General features: G+C 45.0%; 1 protein-coding gene across 1 annotated transcript in view; it reads left to right on the top strand.

Annotated features, from left to right (window-relative positions):
- The window catches only part of LOC135901966 (uncharacterized), a 39,985-nt gene extending 24,219 nt beyond the window's left edge, over positions 1 to 15,766 (top strand). The window contains exons 7-12 of the mRNA XM_070525185.1: positions 1,861 to 2,015; positions 2,776 to 2,904; positions 3,237 to 3,391; positions 12,413 to 12,490; positions 12,698 to 12,764; positions 14,127 to 15,766. Coding sequence (XP_070381286.1) covers positions 1,861 to 2,015; positions 2,776 to 2,904; positions 3,237 to 3,250 — 298 coding nt within the window. The 3' untranslated portion in view covers positions 3,251 to 3,391; positions 12,413 to 12,490; positions 12,698 to 12,764; positions 14,127 to 15,766. The remainder of the gene's footprint in view (positions 1 to 1,860; positions 2,016 to 2,775; positions 2,905 to 3,236; positions 3,392 to 12,412; positions 12,491 to 12,697; positions 12,765 to 14,126) is intronic.
- Positions 15,767 to 19,384: the final 3,618 nt, after the last annotated feature.

Genomic DNA, 19,384 nt, shown 5'->3' with positions numbered 1-19,384 from the left:
TTACCACTTGTCATGGCGCTCTTTGGCCAAACCTGGCCCTTGCGCCACAAAAAACCACACATCATCATCATTGCTGCCTCCTATAAGGAGCATCGAGTAAGGGGGGGACACACGATAGAAAAAAAACGAAATTCGCGAATCTGAATTGCAACATCAAAAATAGAATGGACGAAGTCAACCCCAAGGCCAACAAATGTAGCAGTCATCATTATCAGCCTATTTACGTCCTGTCCCAGCAATTTTCGTAATCCCTGACTTGCGCCAGCTCATTCAATTTTATGTTTGCCAACTTTCCAATGTTGCCACACAACGTAATTCTCTGGCGTCCTTTACTGCACTTTTATTCCCTTGGCGCCCACTGTGTAACTATAATACAGCATCGGGTATCCGCCCTACGCATTGCATGGCCCGCCGAGCTCTATTTTTTCCTCCTACTGTCAACTGAAATATCGCGTACCCCTGTTTGCACTCTTATACATAGCGCCATCTTTCTGTCTCTTAAAGTTATTTCTAACATTTCTCTTGTCAAGGGTTCTTGCTAATCTCGAAGTTCCAGCTCATTGTGCTAGAACCCTTAGAATGCAACGATTATACCCATTCCTAGGATATTGGTAAGCTGCCTATCATGATCTTGTAATGCCTGTCATATGCAATCCAAGTGATCTTATTTTCCTCTCAATTTCCTTCTCTTGATCAGGACAACCTTTTAATACTTTGCCTTGATATGTCATTCGAGAGGCTTACCATCAATCGCGAATTCCGTTCTCTTGCTAGGAAATTCACCATTACTTTAGCGTTGTGTACATTATTCTTAAGCCTTACTGTTCATTCCGTTGGCTCATTTACACCAGTCATACCTTATCGTCAGCAGGAATTCCCATAATAGAAAAGAATGACAGAGATGGCGCACCAGAGTGATATACAAGTGAGAATTTCCGCATCGAAAAGCTCGAAGGTTATCACCGAGAATTAATCCTTCTAGCAAAACATCTCATGCACAGCAGTCCTTGCGTGTTATGGGAGGAAGGTGAAATCCTACGTTCGTCGATCACTTGACAGACATAGAACTGCACACTGTGTTAAGCAAAGGTCGAACGAGCATAATCCAAATAATAGGAGAATATGCAGGTGGCGCCCAACTTTATTGATTGATTATGATTGATTATTGATTGATTATGATTATTGCCGAAAATTCAAGGAAACTCAAATCTTCCACATTTATGAGAATCAACTAGAGCAAGGCACTCGATGTTAAAAAAAAAATGGTCCTTCACTTTATGTTCTAGCGTCGCGAGACTTCGGTTCTTGTCTCATGTGAGGAATCGTGGTATCATGTAATGGATGGCTTAGGCTATTTGGCACAGCCTATAATTTTGCGCTTAATTGCACCGTTTTGTCTTTTCTCTGGGCTGAGACAGTATCTCTCTTAGCATTTCTCGTAATTATTCATTTGTTCGGAGTTGGTACTGTGTTCTTGTGCTTCGCTTGCGTTTGCCTGCTTTTGCTATTGCTGTCCATCAGCCCGTTAGTGTTTCGCCGGAAAACACCAAGGCCCGTACTTTTGCATTCTAGATAGCATTCCTGTGTATGCGAATACGTAAGTGAAGGCGCGGATGGCCAGTTGTCCGGGAGCAAAGTCTTGGCCGATCACTTTAGGAGGCGTTCACACAGCATGAGTGCGAATGTACGGCCGAAAGCGTTTCTGTCTTGGCTCCAAGAACGCTATTCGACGTTGTGTAGAATAGCTCAAGCTTTCGTGTCCCCATCTCTTTCACCGTGCTTCTCACATGTCTTTCTTTAATCTTTCATGGGCACCGAGAACAAGCAATCGACATGTTCGTTTTGTGCACGAATCTGTAGGGCAGAGACTACTGCTGGCCTTTCGTGGTTCCTCACCGGGTCAAGCACTGGAGACAGCATGGTGGCCGACTATGTGAATCCGACCAGCAGGGCGAGCGCACCGAAGACGGGACCTGTTGCAGCACAATCTTTCCATTGCCTTTCGCTCTGCCAAGGTAATTGCCTATGAAAGGATTTCACGCACACTAAACTGTAAGAAGAAAGGTTAGCCGTTTTATCAGCCCCAAAAACTTCTGTAAACATCCGCTTACTAACTATATTAACAAGAACGTTGTCACGGGCACGCAGGCAAACATGAAGACATCTCACTCTATGGCCGTGGACACTGTCGTATCTTCTAATTGTTTCTATTTCTTCTGAACTTCACTCAGTTTGCGCTACGCTTGCCTGTCCATTGGTTCGTTTGTTTATCCGTATGTAACCCAAGCCAATTTGGGTCATGGGGTCACCGGGTCTCTGTGATGAGGGAAGAGAGTTCCAAACCAACCTTCAGGACTACTTGGGTCTCTGGTTATGGTATGGTACGTGGCGCGCCTCAACGAACTTCTTTCGTGTCATTATGACTCAGCGTGTATGTTCCGCTCATCTATGAACTTCTTCTACACCAACCCGCCGTCCTGGCGTAGCAGCTTTGGCGTTTCGCTACTATACAAGGCCGAAGGCGCGGGATAAAATCTTGGCCTCGGTATCCACATTTCGATGGGGCTGAAATGCAAAAACGCCCGTGTGCCGTGCCTTGGGTGCACGTTAAAGAACCCTTAGGGGTCGCAATTTTTTCGAAGTGCCCCACTACGGCGTGCCTCATAATCATATCGTGGGTTTGGAACGTAAAAGCCCCAAAAATGTTTGTGTGCCATTGGGTACGTACTGCCTTTCAGTGAATATCATTGACCAAAACATGGGTAAATATTCTAGCCTACCGGTGTCTTCCTGCATCACCTGCGGAACTGGTGGCCAGACCTAGCACGATGGCGCCTGGCAGCCTCCACTGCGGATCTGGAGGCCAGCTGATCTTGCGACCTGGTCGCAAGATCGCAGGACCTGGTACGTACAGTTACAGGGTTTCAGAGAAGTAAAAATTGGGCTGTGCGTAAATTCATAGTGGCTCCGGGCTTTTATTCTTTCCAGAAAAAGCATTTTCCAGAAATTAATGTGTACTTCACCTAAATTAGTGTCACTAAACGTTCATTTACAGGGGTACTTATTTGTGCCTTCACTTTAACTTTATATAGAAGTGAGAGCAGGGCTTTGAGTGCATTCTAACGGGCTGTAGTTCAAAGTTTTCTTCTTTCTGCGTGGGTATAGTATGTAGACTCGCGCACAAAATATTGCGGGGTGCGCGAGCATGTGGTGAAACGGCCCTCCTCCCCTTCTAGCGCCTCACCCCTGAATGCTGGCCCAGCTGACCTGGTCTTCAGCTGTTCTACCTGCGTGGTGTCTTGCTGCGCGCCCCGTAGAACTGGTGGCCAGCTGTTCCTGTGGCCTCCTCGGCTGCTGATCAGGAGATCGCGCATGCGTTAAGTAATCGCAGGTGGTAAAATTTTGACTCAAAAGGGTTTTGGTGCGAGCTAGTTGGTACCGATCATTCATATTTAAAACAGCGCCAAAAAACACGGACAGGGGAGGACACAGGACAGCGCTCGTCCTGTGTCCTCCCTTGTCCGTGTTTTTTGGCGCTGTTTTAAATATTAATGATAAAATCTTTTTCTAATAATGTTTTTAGCAAAAAAAGACAAGTTGACCTAGTTGTTGGTTAACATACGCAAATCAGCGTACGCCTTAAGTTCGTTCCTTTCGCGTTATTTTATTTTGCAATTCCTTTGTATTTAAGGGTTGTCTTCGCTGCAATAACAGACAGTGTATCCTGAATCAATATCGTGGGTTGCTGTCGCGTTGATTGTCATTTTGTCGTTGTCGGTGTATGTGCTCGTGGGAAAGAGTGCTCACCTGCTTTGGTGAAACGCTTTATAATGTCGGAATGAAACGCACGCCGCTTTTTAAAGACACCACGATGTGGCTGGATCAATGCTGGCTGCTTGATTATGTAGAACATCCCGATGGCGTTTGGTTCACACATTGCGGTGATGAAGAGCCGGGCCTTATATGTGTTCCGCTTCTTAGCAGACGAGTAGAGCCCAAATCTTGGGGCTGTTTTGAATCAATTACGCTAAGTCAACATTTGTTGTAGCAGCCATGCGAAGTGCAATACGCTACTTTTTGCCGAAATCGCTTACTCTTTCGTGGTCGTGAAGTAGACGTATGGGTTGTTTGACTAATACGGAGGCCTGTTCAGTGCAGCACGTTCTGAAATTCATGTCGTGCAGTCTAAAGAAACATGTTGGTTCCGTATTCCGAAACGCAATTAAAAGCTTCCTTAATAAGTATTCAAGGAATACAGCAGGCAGGTTTATGTATTCAAGGTATGCTGCAGAAAATGCAGTTTTCACAAATTCCTGTATCGCTCACCTAAATTAGTGTCACTATACGTGCATTTGCAGGGGTACCCGTATGTGCTCCGTCCAGTTTCAGCTTTATAGAGAACAAGGCTGTAGGGACATTCTAACGGGCTCTAGTCTGATGCTGTCTTTTCTGAGAAAAGCAGTTTCAAGAATATGCTATATTTTTCGCCTAAATGAGTGTCACTATCTGGTCGATTGCAGGGGTAGTGATATTTGCGTCCACTTACAGGGTTTCAGAGAAGTGAAAATAGGGCTGTGCGTATATTCTTAGTGGCTTTGGGCTAATGTTCTTTCTAGGAAAAGCAGTTTGCACAAATTCGAATATCGTTCACCTAAGTTAGTGTCATTCTACGTGCATTCTCAGGGGTACTTATATGTGCGTCCAGTTTCAGCTTTATAGGGAAGTGAGAGCAGGGCTGTGAGGAGATTCTAATGGGCTATAGTCTGATGGTTTTCTTTCTTTCTTCTGCGTAAATAGATTTCCATAAATTACTATATTCTTCGCCTAAATGAGTGTCACTATATGTGCAATTTCAGGGGCAGGGATATGTGCCTCCAGAGACAGGGTTTCAAAGAAGTGAAAATAGGACCGTGCGTCGATTCTTAGTAGCTTAGGGCTTATATTCTTTCCAGGAAAAACATTTTTCACAAATTCGTGTATCGTTCACCTAAGTTAGTGTCTCTCTGCGTTCATTTGCGTGGGTACCCATATGTGCGTCCAGTTTCAGCTTTATAGAGAAGTGAGAACAGAGCTGTGAGGACATTCTAACGGGCTATAATCTGTTTCTTTCTTTCTTTTTTTCTGCGTAAATAAATTTCCATAAATTACTATATTATTTGCCTAAATGAGTTTCACTATATGTGCAACTGCAGTTTTAGTGACGATTGCGTCCAGTTACAGGGTATTAGAAAAGTGAGAAGAGGGCTGTGCGTAGATTCATAGTGGCTTTGGGCTTATATTCTTTGCAGGAAAAGCATTTGTCAGAAATTAATGTATACTTCACATAAATTAATGTCACTAATAATGCATTTGCAGGGGTGCTTATAAGTGCGTCAAGTTTAGCGTTTTAGAGAAGTGATAACGGGGCTTTGAAGACCTTCTAACAGGTTATTGTCTGTTTTTTTTCTGCGTAAATATAGTTCCATAAATTACTATTTTCTTTGCCTGAATGAGTGCCATTATTAGTGCAGTTGCAGGGATAGTGTGTGGACAGATATGTGAGTACAGTTAAAGGTTTTCAGAAAAGTGAGAAAAGGGTTGTGCGTATATTGTTGGTGGCTTTGGGCTTATAATCTTTCGACAAAAAGCATTTTTCAGAAATTCATGTATCCTTCACCTAAGGTAGTGTCACTAAACATGCATTTGCAGGTGTGCGTTTATGAACGTCCAGTTTAGCTTTATAGAGAAGTGAGAATAGGGCTTTGAGGACATTCTAACGGGTGGTAGTCTATTTTTTGTTTGTTCTTCGTTAATCAATTTCCATAAATTACTATATTCTTTGCCTGAAACAGTGCCATTATTAATGCAATTACAGGGATAGTGGTGTGTGCGTACAGTTACAGGGTTTCAGAAAAATGAGAATATGGCTGTGCCTAGATTCTTAGTGGCTTTGGGCTTATATACTTTCCACAAAAAGCATTTTCCAGAAGTTCATGTATCCTTCACCTAAGTTAGTGTCACTAGACATGCATTTGCAGGTGTGCGTTTATGTGCGTCCAGTTTCAACGTTATAAAGAAGTGAGAACAGGGCTGTGAGGACATTCTAACGGGTTATAGTCTGTTCTTTTTCTTTTTTTTCTGCGTAAGTCAATTTCCATAAATTCCTATATTCTTTGCCAGAATGAGTGCTATTATTCGTGCAATTGTAGGGATAGTGATATGTGCATACAGTTACAGGGTTTCAGAAAAGGGAGAATAGGGCTGTGTGTAGATTCTTAGTGGCTTTGGGCTTGTATTAGTTCCAGAAAACGGATATTTTGGAAATTCATGTATCCTTCACCTAAAATAGTTTCACTAAACGTGCATTTGCAGGGGTATATATATATGTGCGTCTAGTTCAGCTTTATATAAAAGTGAGAAGAGGGCTTTGAGGACATTCTAACGGGCTGTAGCGTGATGTCTTTTTCTTTATTCTGCGTAAATCAATTTTCATAAATTACTATATTCTTTGCCTAAATGAGTGTCACTATATGTGAAATTTCAGGGGTAATGATATGTGCCTCCAGAAAGAGGGTTTCAGAGAAGTGAAAATAGGCTGTGCGTAGATTCTTAGTGGCTTTGGGCTTATCTTCTTTCGAGGAGAAGCATTTTTCAGAAATTCATGTATGCTGCCACTAAATTATTGTCACTAAACGTGCATTTGCAGGGGTACTTATATGTGCTTCCAGTTTAGCTTTATAGAGAAGTGAGAACAGGGCTTTGAGGAAATTCTAATGGGTGGTAGTTTTTTTCTTTTTTCTGCCTCAATCAATTTCTATAATTTAGTATATTCTTTGCTTAAATGAGCGTCACTATACGTGCAACTGCGAATGTAGTGATATGTGCGTCCAATGTTAGGGTTTGAGAAGTGAGAAGGGGGCTGTGCGTAGATTCTTAATGGCTGTGCGCTTATATTTCTTCCAGGAAAACTATTTTTCAGAAATTCAGGTATGCTGCCACTATACTAGTGTCACTGAACGGGCCTTTGCAGGGGTACTTATATGTGCGTTCAGTTTAGCTATATAGAGAAGTGAGAACAGGGCTGTGAGGACATTCTAATGGGCTTTAGTCTGATGTCTTTTTCTTTTGTCTGTGTAAAGCCATTTCCATCGATTACTATATTCGTCGCTTAAATGAGTGTCACCATATGTGACATTTCAGGGGTAGTGATATGTGCGTCCAGTTACAGGGTTTTAGAGAAGTGAGAAGAGGTCTGTGCATGTGTTCGAATTTGCATTGGGCTGATGTTCTTTACAGGGAAAGCATTTTTCAGGAATTCGTGTATCCGTCACCTAAATTAGTGTCATTCTACGAGGATATTCATCGGTAGTCATATGAGCTTCCAGTTTCAGCTTTATAGGGAAGTGAGAACAGATTGTGAGGACATTCTAACGGGCTGTAGTCGGATGTGCTTATTGCGTAAAGCAATTTCCATCACTTGCTATATTCGTCGCATAAATGTGTTTCAATATATGTGCAAGTTCAGGGATATGGATATGGGCGCCCAGTTACAGGGTTTCAGAAAAGTGAGAAGAGGTATGTGTGTACATTAGAAGGCGCTGTTGGTTTATGTTCTTTGGGGAGAAGTAATTTTGGTAAGTTCCTGTGTTCTTCGCATAATTTAGTGTCTCTATACATGTATTTGCAGAGGTAGTGAGAACTTCCACCTGTGGCAGTTTTAAACACGGAAAAATAGGGCTGTGCGTTCATTTTAATGGGGCTATAAATTTGTTCTTGCCGCTAAAATCATTTTTAGCAAATTCGTGTAAGGTCCTTTAAATTAGTACCTCTATACGTGCATTTTCAGTGCTGGTTACTTGAGCTTACAGTTTCAGCTTTTTAGAGGAGTTATAACAGGACTGTGCGAACATCATACTGGTATCTTTCTTCCGCGAAAAGCAACTTTCTTAAGTTCGTGTATTCTTCGTTCGGATGAGTGTCAATATTGCAATTGCAGGGTTAGTGATACTTGCGTCCAGATACAGGGATTTATATTAGTGGAAGCAAGGCGGCGCTTACATTTAATAAATAATTATAAATAATTTCATTTATGCCCATGAATTCAATTTGAAGATAAATCTGTTCAAACAGGCACATCATGTATGAGCAAAAAGTCAGCTCTCAACTAAATATGGTAGGCTTGTTTATTGCTGTGCAAGTCTCCAGTGGACCGAAGGCCTGGGCCATTATTTATGGAAGTGTGGTTCCAATATTTATAGTAGGCTAGTGTATTCAAAAACAATGAAAAAATAGCGAACTTTTAAACACCTGTTTCTCGAACTGAATAATTTAATTGTTTCGGCGCAGTATTACAGTCCACTTGGATTCAAAATCTCGATTTTTTATGCGCTCCAGAACGTAAACAAGTACTTGAAAAACTAAAGGAGTACACTTGAAATGTGGCTTGAGAAGCACTTGCAATTCGAAACTGGGATGAGCGTATGGTATGTTGTGGTGGTTGCCTGAGCAGTCTGATGGCACAATGATGCAGACAAATGTCCGTTGGTCGCTGAAATAAGTATCAATCTTAGTCACAGAATCTTCGTCACCCTAGGGCTGACGCTCGCGTGTAGCAACGAAACATCGTTTTCACAAAAAAAAAAACGCATTTGCCAATTCTTTAGAGATTGCCTATACAAGATCATGCAAAGCATCGAGGAAAATAGGTTTTACGGGAAAGTTAACAAAGGTTTTCATAAAGTTCAGAGAGTGGGAGGTCATAGAAAGATTTTTATTATGAAAGCGTGCACTTACATGCACAGAGCCAGCATTTGTTCAAATAATCCCGCCCTGTATACGTCCATGGACGTATTGTCTGGAGGACCCGGGTCGGAGAGCGTCCCTTGTCGGTGCCGGATCACCTCAACCCATTTCTCAACTCACAGGCTGCACTCGAACATCGCCTCTGGTGACAGTTTGTACAGCGTCACCTTTTCCGCTGTAGTGTGGAAGGTATAGTGTAAAATTCATTGTGCATGATTGTGTTACTTTCATCATCATCATCAGCCTGGTTACGCCCACTGCAGGGCAAAGGCCTCTCCCATACTTCTCCAACCACCCCGGTCATGTACTAATTGTGGCCATGTTGTCCCTGCAAACTTGTTAATCGCATCCGCCCACCTAACTTTCTGCCGCCCTCTGCTACGCTTCCCTTCCCTTGGAATCCATTCCGTAACTCTTAATGACCATCGGTTACCTTCCCTCCTCATTACATGTCCTGCCCATGCCCATTTCTTTTTCTTGATTTCAACTAAGATATCATTAACTCGCGTTTGTTCCCTCACCCAATCTGCCCTTTTCTTATCCCTTAACGTTACACCTATCATTCTTCTTTCCATAGCTCGTTGTGTCGTCCTCAATTTAAGTAGAACCCTTTTTGTAAGCCTCCAGGTTTCTGCCCCGTACGTGAGTACTGGTAAGACACAGCTGTTATAAACTTTTTTCTAGAGGGATAATGGCAATCTGCTGTTCATGATCTGAGAATGCCTGCCAAACGCACCCCAGCCCATTCTTATTCTTCTGATTATTTGTCTCATGATCCGGATCCGCAGTCACTACCTGTCCTAAGTAGATGTATTCCATTACCACTTCCAGTGCTTCACTACCTATCGTAAACTGCTGTTCTCTTCCGAGACTGTTAAACATTACTTTAGTTTTCTGCAGATTATTTTTAAACCCACCTTCCGGCTTTGCCTCTCCAGGTCAGTGAGCATGCATTGCACTTGGTCCCCTGAGTTACTAAGCAAGGCAATATCATCAGCGAATCGCAAGTTACTAAGGTATTCTCCATTAACTCTTATCCCCAATTCCTCCCAATCCAGGTCTCTGAATACCTCCTGTAAACACGCTGTGAATAGCATTGGAGAGACCGTATCTCCCTGCCTGACGCCTTTCTTTATTGGGATTTTGTTGCTTTCTTTATGGAGGTCTGCGGTGGCTGTTGAGCCGCTATAGATATCTTTCAGTAGTTTTACATACGGCTCGTCTACACCCTGATTCCGCAATGCCTCCATGACTGCTGAGGTTTCGACTGAATCAAATGCTTTCTCGTAGTCAATGAAAGCTATATATATAAGGGTTGGTTATATTCCGCACATTTTTCTATCACCTGATTGATAGTGTGAATATCGTGTATTGTTGAGTAGCCTTTGCGGAATCCTGCCTGGTCCTTTGGTTGACGGAAGTCTAAGGTGTTCCTGATTCTATTTGCAATTACCTTAGTAAAATACTTTGTAGGCAACGGACAGTTAGCTGATCGGTCTATAATTTTTCAAGTCTTTGGCGTCCCCTTTCTTATGGATTAGGGTTATGTTAGCGTTTTTCTAAGATTCCGGTACGCTCGAAGTTATGAGGCATTGCGTATACAGGGTGGCCAATTTCTCTAGAACAATCTGCCCACCATTCTTCAACAAATCTGCTGTTACCTGATCCTCCCCAGCTGCCTTCCCCCTTTGCATAGCTCCCAAGGCTTTCTTTACTTCTTCCGGCGTTACCTGTGGGATTTCGAATTCCTCTAGGCTATTCTCTCTTCCATTATCGTCGTGGGTGCCACTGGTACTGTATAAATCTCTATAGAACTTCTCAGCCACTTGAACTATCTCATCCATATTAGTAATGATATTGCCGGCTTTGTCTCTTAACGCATACATCTAATTCTTGCCAATTCCTGGTTTCTTCTTCACTTCGTTTAGGTTCCCTCCGTTCCTGAGAGCATGTTAAATTCTATCCATACTATTATACTTACTTATGTCAGCTGTCTTATGCTTGCTTGTTGATTAACTTTGAAAGTTCTGCCAGTTCTATTCTAGCTGTAGGATTAGAGGCTTTCATACATTGGCGTTTCTTGATCAGATCTTTCGTCTCCTGCGATAGCTTACTGGTATCCTGTCTAACGGAGTTACCCCCGACTTCTATTGCACACTCCTTAATGATGCCTACAAGACTGTCGTTCGTTCAGCCTCTTTTATGTGTCTTGTCCATTCTTCCATTTTTTTTTTCGTGCTAGACTGACATCTTCCTCACTCATTGATGAGTCCTGAGCATGTGGATAAACAGCTATGGGCTCCTAACACTGTAATTCGAAACGTGCAACCCATTCACAGAAACTTAGTAGCATCGTGAAAATATTGGGATGTGAAGGCCGCTTCATATTATTGGTGAAAACGGAAGTACCTCATTCGAGAATTATTGGAAAAGTATTCCACATTCAATTACTTTTACTTCTGGCACAATTCGATTCATATTTGATTAGGATTCAAAAATTACTACTCGCACACCCCTAGTGAAATTCCAATACAAGCAAAATAATGAATGAAAAGACGAAGGTGAGTGTTTCATTGTCCACAAAATATAGCAGGCGCCCATCAGGCTCATTCAAAGCACGTGCAACGGCAGCCTGTGACCTGGTGTTTCATTAGCTTTAAGTGGCGATACTTTTCAAAGGCATATATTGTAATAGCCAGAAGCATCGTAGGCTCACGTTGTTGTCGGAGGGGCTCTATAAAGCCGGAGAAGGAATGTCGATGTAGGAGACTTACGGGAGCAGTTCACGTCGCTTGCCGTGGTACACCGGGCGACCTATCGATATGATGGCCATTGGAAGAAGAAAGATAGTGATGTACAACTTGACTTCTTTATTTAGTCACTTGGCTAGATGCAAACTATGAAAGCACTAAGTACCCATCGAAATATTCATGGCTGCTTGTGTCGCTCAACTGCAGTTCCCAAATAGTACTAGTTATAGTACTGCGCGCAATGTATATGTACTGTTGGCTTGCATATGCTGCAAGACAAGGCTAAAGTTACATCTGGGAGCAAACTTTGCTGGTGGGCAAGCCTGACATGGTAAACAAGTTGTAGTGACATTGAGGCAAGGCTGCTTATATACATTAAGGTCTGGTGCAGCGAAAGGTTTGATGCTCACTGTGACACATCAGTCCTAAAGTTCTAGTGGTAATTCTGCTTACAGACGGCCAAAACGTATGTAATCAAAGAGGGCATTGCGGCAAATGGTGCAAAAGGTTTTTTGCGCTTTCTCGTGTGCACGTCAGGTACGAGTAATCTTGTAAAATCTTATTACCCGCATTTTACTGATATGCAATATTAAATTTTTCGCAAGGAGGTTGTTTGCTAATGAAGTTAATCTTTCTGTCTTCAAGCACATAAAGTCAAGAAACCTTACCCGTACTGGTCGTTTGGGCTACGTGATGTAAAACATGAGAATTGTACCCTGAACTTTCTATGAAATGTGCACACACTTTATGTGTTACGTCAGCATGGTGTCGTTGCATTTTGGTCTTGTATTCTTTGCATTATACACCAACGAAACAGAAAATCCTAGCATTCAATAGTTTTGTGTTGCTATTTTAAGGTTTCTTCTTTTTTGTGTGTGCAGAGCTCCTTGCCCCAGGAGACAAGGGCCTTTCTTTCTACAACTGAACATTATTAGGTACAACATGCACCTGAGTTTTAGGCAAGTAAGAGCAGATCGAATCACTGACTATACATACTTAGGTATTCACAGACATAAAACCACTATGACATGCAGTCTTCCTATAATGTCGCCCACCTACATTGCTTTAATCGTAGCCACACCCTTATCTGAGCATATGATGCTTTGAAGTTCTTCGGCCATTCGCCAACGCAGTTGACAGTATATTATCGCATTCGCACGTTGCAGATAGTCTACACGGCTGTATCCTGCAGATGGCGATCTACCTCGTGTCAGCATGGTGAAGATCTCAAAGGTAGGTGGGTGAATGTCCCGATCAGGATGCGCACCGTGGCGGCCTGTCGGACATAATGGATGAGGAAGAAAGTGTCGAGGATGCCCATCAAGGAGTCCCCAAGGAGTCCTGCTAAGCTAGTTCCACACGGGCGATCTCGGATGTTATGTTGCCAGGGTCAGTTTGCATTGGCGAAATAACTTGATAGTACTGAATTTAATAAAGTACAACTGGGGGCAGCAATAGCATAGATTCGAACGGCAACGAATTCCGAAACTATACAAACATTGTTCCGTTTCCAAGTTCACCTGCATTTGTAAATGTGCTTTCGATTAAGACTCCAAAGCGTACACTCGGGACTACAACTCCATGCTTAAAAACTGGCAACATAACAATCAGATTCCATGCCATTACCTTAACAGGCATTGCAATCGGTTATTTTCTGGTCATGTTTCTAATTATGTTCCTGGCACAGTCATTCGAATGTGAAATATAGCCCCTTCGCAAAAATGAGTCCCTCACGTAAACAGCACGGCACTTCTGGAGTGCAGATGAAATATTTCCATAAGCTAGCTTGATGTGTGCCTTGCGATCGGAGCAGATAAGAAGCACTCGTTGCGGTATCATAATTCGCACAATGTACCTATTCGTTACCTGGTCGGATGCATTTGACAATCTTCGGCTGCCTTTACAAAGCAGAAGTATACCACTTATAGGTGGATATCGGACATATTTAGAGTTGTTTGGCACTAATAAGACGGGCCATAATATGGCCCATTGTTCCAGGCTAGAATTGTTCTGCATGGATCACGTGGGTTGTGCTGCGCGCACGTGACCGAACGCCAGCTAGACGCACGCAGGATCTCTCGCCCGAGAACGTTGTCGCTTTCGAAGGTTTATGTAACGTCTAGTTATCTACTTCACGTGAACGGTACCATTCATATCCTTGCTTGACGAAGATTATAACTGTTATTATAAGTATGTTTTCGTAGACGGTTTAGGGCATGTTCTCATTTTGCGCGTGTTATGAGGCGTTGCATATAGAATGTCACTTTCCTTACTACTGCAAATATGTTTTTTTCTGTACTTGTCCCCATACCTTTTCATTAACAATCCAAAGCCCCCCTTACACAGCACTCCAAAAAGGATCCTGTAAGCTACTGTAAATCAATCAATAAATTGTGATACAGTTCAGATGCTATGGTCAGCGCTCCGTAAGCGGCGCTAGCAACCAGGGTCCGTAAATTTCCTCTTCCCGCTGTCCGTATCACCGACTCTCTGCCAAACAGTGTGCAAATTCCTGAAAACCGAGTAAAACACGCGACAGGCATTTGTTTCTGCCTGAAGGAGTTGCCAGCCCTCTCTTTCTTATTACATTTCCAGAGCAACGTGCTCACCGGAAGTGGCGATTACGGCGAGGATGTCCCCACCAATGACTTCGAACGGCAAATCCCTCGATCGGGAGCAACTTGGTGCGAGATCGCCGAACAGCCGCTGACCCAGGCTGGAGAGGTTCAGCTCGAACGTCGGGTCTCGAACCTGAGTCATGGTGGCCACATTTAACGTCACGACAACGAGGCAATTGGCACCATTACTGGAAATTTCGACAGACGCGTGGTTACACACACACACAAATAAAGAGACTCAAAACAGCGCTGGCCACAAGGCCAGAAGAGGATGATATCGGCGTGCAGCGCCGATGACGTGCAAAACGATTCACGTAGCACGAGTCCAACTCGTAAGTATTTGTGGGGAGATCTTGCGTAGCCTAAGGAGAGTTTTGGGCCAGTCATCGAAATATAGCACCGATAGCAAGGGAGGTTACCGAGTTATAGAGCTGGTAAAGGCATGGGAAAGACAAGGAATGGGATGAAATGGTGGTGGGGGGGTGCCATTGATAGTTCAAGAACTGAAAACCGCGTACGCCTTCGAAGTTTGATATGTTGACAGCACTGTGGTGTTCACCATTGTCACGAAGGTGGTTTAGGACACTTAACCCTGTAATGTCCATCGCACCTTCTGTATGCTGCGCAGTTTCAGAATACGAAATTTAAATTTACGCACGTCAAGCACAAGTAGCGATGTTAATTGGCTGGATTCGGGTGTCACGTGTGCGTCGCTTAGAAATCCAATTAACTACAGTGGCAATTATGCGTACTCGTATATTCCGTTACGTTTAGCGCAAATATGTCGTCCTCGGTGAGAAATCTGAAAAAAAGTTCGGAATTTCCCTTCATGTAGACATGTGTTTGGGCATTACAGGGTTAAATACTCCCCGTATATGCTCCTGGTGTCGATGTTGTTCGGTGCTTTGAACCTCAAACTCTACAAAGTCTTTAGAAACTTCAGCAGCCAGCGGCATCGTAAACGGACAACGAAACTTGCGACACACAACTTCCATTCCTATTCACAGCGCATCTTGAAGACCTACGACAGGTTGAGTACGTTGAGAAGCGTCACGTGATGGCTTATGACGCGCGCCTCTCGACTGGTGCCTACGTATTGTTTGCGTAGACGGGAAAGGTACCCGTGGCATTGGCATTTTGCGTAAGCTAAGCAGTCCCCTATGAGACTGGAGAAGCACTGCATTGTCGCATGTGCTTTCGTACTATTTTGTGGTTTCATCGCGTAGATTTCTCTGGTGCCCCGCGCGCCTTTTCCCTTGGAACAAACACCTGTACGCTCTTGCTTCTCCGAAGGCTTCCTTAAAGCTCTTCGAATTATTCTGCCTGTAGAGTCGAGATTTCCTTCCCTCGTGCAGCTAATGCCTTTCGGTTCTTGCAAATGTTCTTGGGAATTTACCGAGCCGCCGCTAAGACGTTCTGAAACTTCCCCGCCGGCGTTAATTCTATGAATTGAATGTCATATTATTGTGATGCAAAATTTCTCCAGCACATTTTGCGACATGTGCGCATATGCCGACTACAAACTAAAAGCTGAGAAGGGTTGTCCCACCGGCAGCCTCAGTTTTATTTTCGTGTGTGACACTCCCAGATATATGCTTTGCATTGTGTACGAATGCTTACGAGCTTGGAAATAAACTTTCCGTGAATTAACGCACTGGGTGTCTAGTGTCCCTTTATTTTCCTCGTGTGAACATCGCATGCCAGTGATTCGTTCACTACCTGCAAAATAGCACATTCATATTTGCATTGCCGTGTAGATCAGTTTTCTTTGCATCGACAAGCGGCAGAATGTCGCCAATCAACCGGCGAAGGCAACGAGATAAATTCGTTTTATGAGCAGGCCCAGGTCTCCCTTTGACAGCAACTGAACGGCGTCTTATCGCAGCACGTCGCAGCGCTACCAAACCGGGTCAAGGACTGAAGTGTAATTGAAGCCTGTATAACTATTCGGTGCCATTAGAGTCCCTGCACAGCTACGCTACGCCGCTGCAATGTGGACGAAGAGTGCAGGGTCACCGCGCAGCCAGCGTGAGTGGCGGCGTCCTGTGCGCATGAGCATAGCCAGAGCGGGGTGGAACACGTCTTATCTCGTCGCCAGAACGAACTGTGAGAGCATGGGCCGCGACAACGGCCTAGATGGCCAAGCTACTCGTCGACAAAAATACTGCAACCGGTGTGCCGTTCCGGTAGCCGAGTGGCTTGAGTGTTCACCTCGTATTCTTCAAGACGGTGGTTCGATTCCCGCTGCCTGCACCGTTGTGAAAAAAACATACTACAGCGATGCGGGTATTCGGGGCTCGAGCTATCGTGAGGACGGCAGTTCGAATCCCGGTGCCTGCATCGCTGAAAAAAAAAAAGAGACAGCGATGCGGATGCCGGAGCTCGAGGTGTCGTCCACGAAGGGTCGAGGTGGACGCGACGCTGGGTCCCGGAACACAGAAGGTCACCTGCATTGCAGTACCGCCATACGCACATATCCAATGCGCGGATTGTAGGCGGTGCGCATGTCGGCGCAGATGGCCTCTGGCAGTTCCGGCACCCAGCTGTACGCCCTGCACACCCAGCTGTACCGGAATGTGGCGGATAAGAGGGAGTTTTGTGTCATGGTGCACAACATTTCCTCTCGCTATCCCCCGGGTATCCTAAGAGGGTGGATACCTGTTGCTTTTGGGGGAAGTGCGGAGCGGACCCGAAGGGGAAGACTCTCCGCCCGAAGAGAACCGGACCGCGGCAAACCCCGAAGAGACGAACCGCTAGCCCCCATCCAAAAATTCGCCACGTGACCCCCCCGCCCCCACAACAAACCGAAAAATCCGGCTCCCCGCGCCTTCGAGGTCGACCTCTCAGGCGCGGGGAGCCGGATTTTTCGGTTTGTTGTGGGGGCGGGGGGGTCACGTGGCGAATTTTTGGATGGGGGCTAGCGGTTCGTCTCTTCGGGGTTTGCCGCGGTCCGGTTCTCTTCGGGCGGAGAGTCTTCCCCTTCGGGTCCGCTCCGCACTTCCCCCAAAAGCAACAGGTATCCACCCTCTTAGGATACCCGGGGGATAGCGAGAGGAAATGTTGTGCACCATGACACAAAACTCCCTCTTATCCGCCACATTCCGGTACAGCTGGGTGTGCAGGGCGTACAGCTGGGTGCCGGAACTGCCAGAGGCCATCTGCGCCGACATGCGCACCGCCTACAATCCGCGCATTGGATATGTGCGTATGGCGGTACTGCAATGCAGGTGACCTTCTGTGTTCCGGGACCCAGCGTCGCGTCCACCTCGACCCTTCGTGGACGACACTGCGAGCTCCGGCATCCGCATCGCTGTCTTTTTTTTTTCAGCGATGCAGGCACCGGGATTCGAACTGCCGTCCTCACGATAGCTCGAGCCCCGAATACCCGCATCGCTGTGATATTTTTTTTTTCCACAACGATGCAGGCAGCGGGAATCGAACCACCGTCTTGAAGGATACGAGTTGAACACTCAAGCCACTCGGCTACCGGAACGGCACACCTGTTGCTGTTTTTCTGTCGACCAGTAGCTTGGCTATCTAGGCCGTTGTCGCGGCCCATGCTCTCACAGTTCGTTCTGGCGAGGAGATAAGACATGCTCCACCCCGCTCTGGCTATGCATATGCTCACAGGAAGCTGCCAGTCACGCTGGCTGCGCGGTGACGCTACACTCTACATTAACAGCGTCTTGCCTCTAATGCACTTGAACCATTACATACGCTTGACTGGCGCCATTTTATCCACGCTGAAAGAAGCACGATGTAAACGGCAACGTAAGTACGCATGCGTTATTTTGTAGGTAGTGAACGCATCATTCGTATTCGAGATATTAATTAGGAAAACGAAGTGAGACCAGACACGCACGGCGTTAATTCAAAGAAAGTTTATTTCCAAGCTAGCAAACGGTTCCCCATGAGGCAAATCATTTTTCTGGTTGCAATGCGCGCACACATACAAAATCAAGATACTGCCTGTAGACTGACGTTCTCAGCTTCGTTTACGTAGTCTACATGTGCGCATTCGTTGAAAATCGCAAGCATGCATGTCAAAACTACGGCTGGCAGAGAAATGAACGGCTTCAGAACCTCTTAGCGGCCACTCCTAAATTTTCAAGCCCGTTTGTAAGCCGACCGGCGGTAGCTGTACGAGAGAAGGCAATCTAAATTTTAGAGATTGAACATTTGGAACAGCTTTAAGAAAGCCGCCGGTTAAGAGAGAGAGAGGGTGGAGCACCCGAGAAAAGTACGCGATAAAACTGCAAAACAGGGAAGTACATGCACCATTTAAGTGGCTCGTCAATCATATACGGCGATTGCTCAGCTTACGCAAAATGCCAATGGCACGGTTGTTTTTCCCGTCTGCGCAACCAATACGTAGGCACCAGTTGAGGCGCGTGTCATAAGCCATCACGAGATGCGTATTTTTTCAACATACTCAACCTGTCGTACGTCCAAGATGCGCTGCGGAGTGGAAGTCACGTGTCACATAAGGTGTCGTTGTTCGTTTACGAGGCCTAAATTTACGAGGTTTCTAAATTCTTCGGAGTTTGCGTTTCAAAGCACCGAACAACATCGACACCAATATATATGTGGGGAGTAGTTAACCCTGTAATGCCCAAACGCAGGTCTACATGAAGGGAAATTCAGAATTTTTTCCCGGTTTCTTACCGTGGACGACATATTTGCGCTAAATCTGATGACATGCACGGGTAGGCATAATTGCGACTGTATAATTAGTAATTGGATTTCTGAGCCATACACTAGTGACACCTGACTCCAGCTAATTAACATCGCTAGTTGTGCTTGACGTGCGCAAACTTGAATTTCGAATTCTGAAACGGCGCAATATACAGAAGGTGCGCTGGGCACTACAGGGTTCAAAGGGTCCTGAACCACCTTCGTGACTATGTGAAAGAAAACAGTACGTGACCGGCACACAGTGCTGTCAACATATCAAATTTCGAAGGCGTACGTGGGTTTTAGTTCTTTGAACGGTCAATGGCACCCATCATCATTCCACTCCTTGTCTTTCCCCTGCCTTTACCAACTCGACAACACGGCAAGCCCCCTTGTTACCGGCGCTATGTTTCGATGACTCGCCCAACACTCTCCTTAGGCTATACGTCACGATCTCCCCCCGCAAATACTTACGAGTTGAACTTCTGGTACGTGAAGCGTGTCTTGCACGTCATCGGCTCTACACGCCGCCATGGTTGTCCTCTTCTGGCCTTGTGGCCA

The sequence above is a fragment of the Dermacentor albipictus genome, chromosome 9, assembly GCF_038994185.2.
Source record: "Dermacentor albipictus isolate Rhodes 1998 colony chromosome 9, USDA_Dalb.pri_finalv2, whole genome shotgun sequence".
In the NCBI taxonomy this organism is placed as follows: Eukaryota; Metazoa; Arthropoda; class Arachnida; order Ixodida; family Ixodidae; genus Dermacentor; species Dermacentor albipictus.
This window is presented reverse-complemented; position numbering and strand designations above follow the sequence as displayed.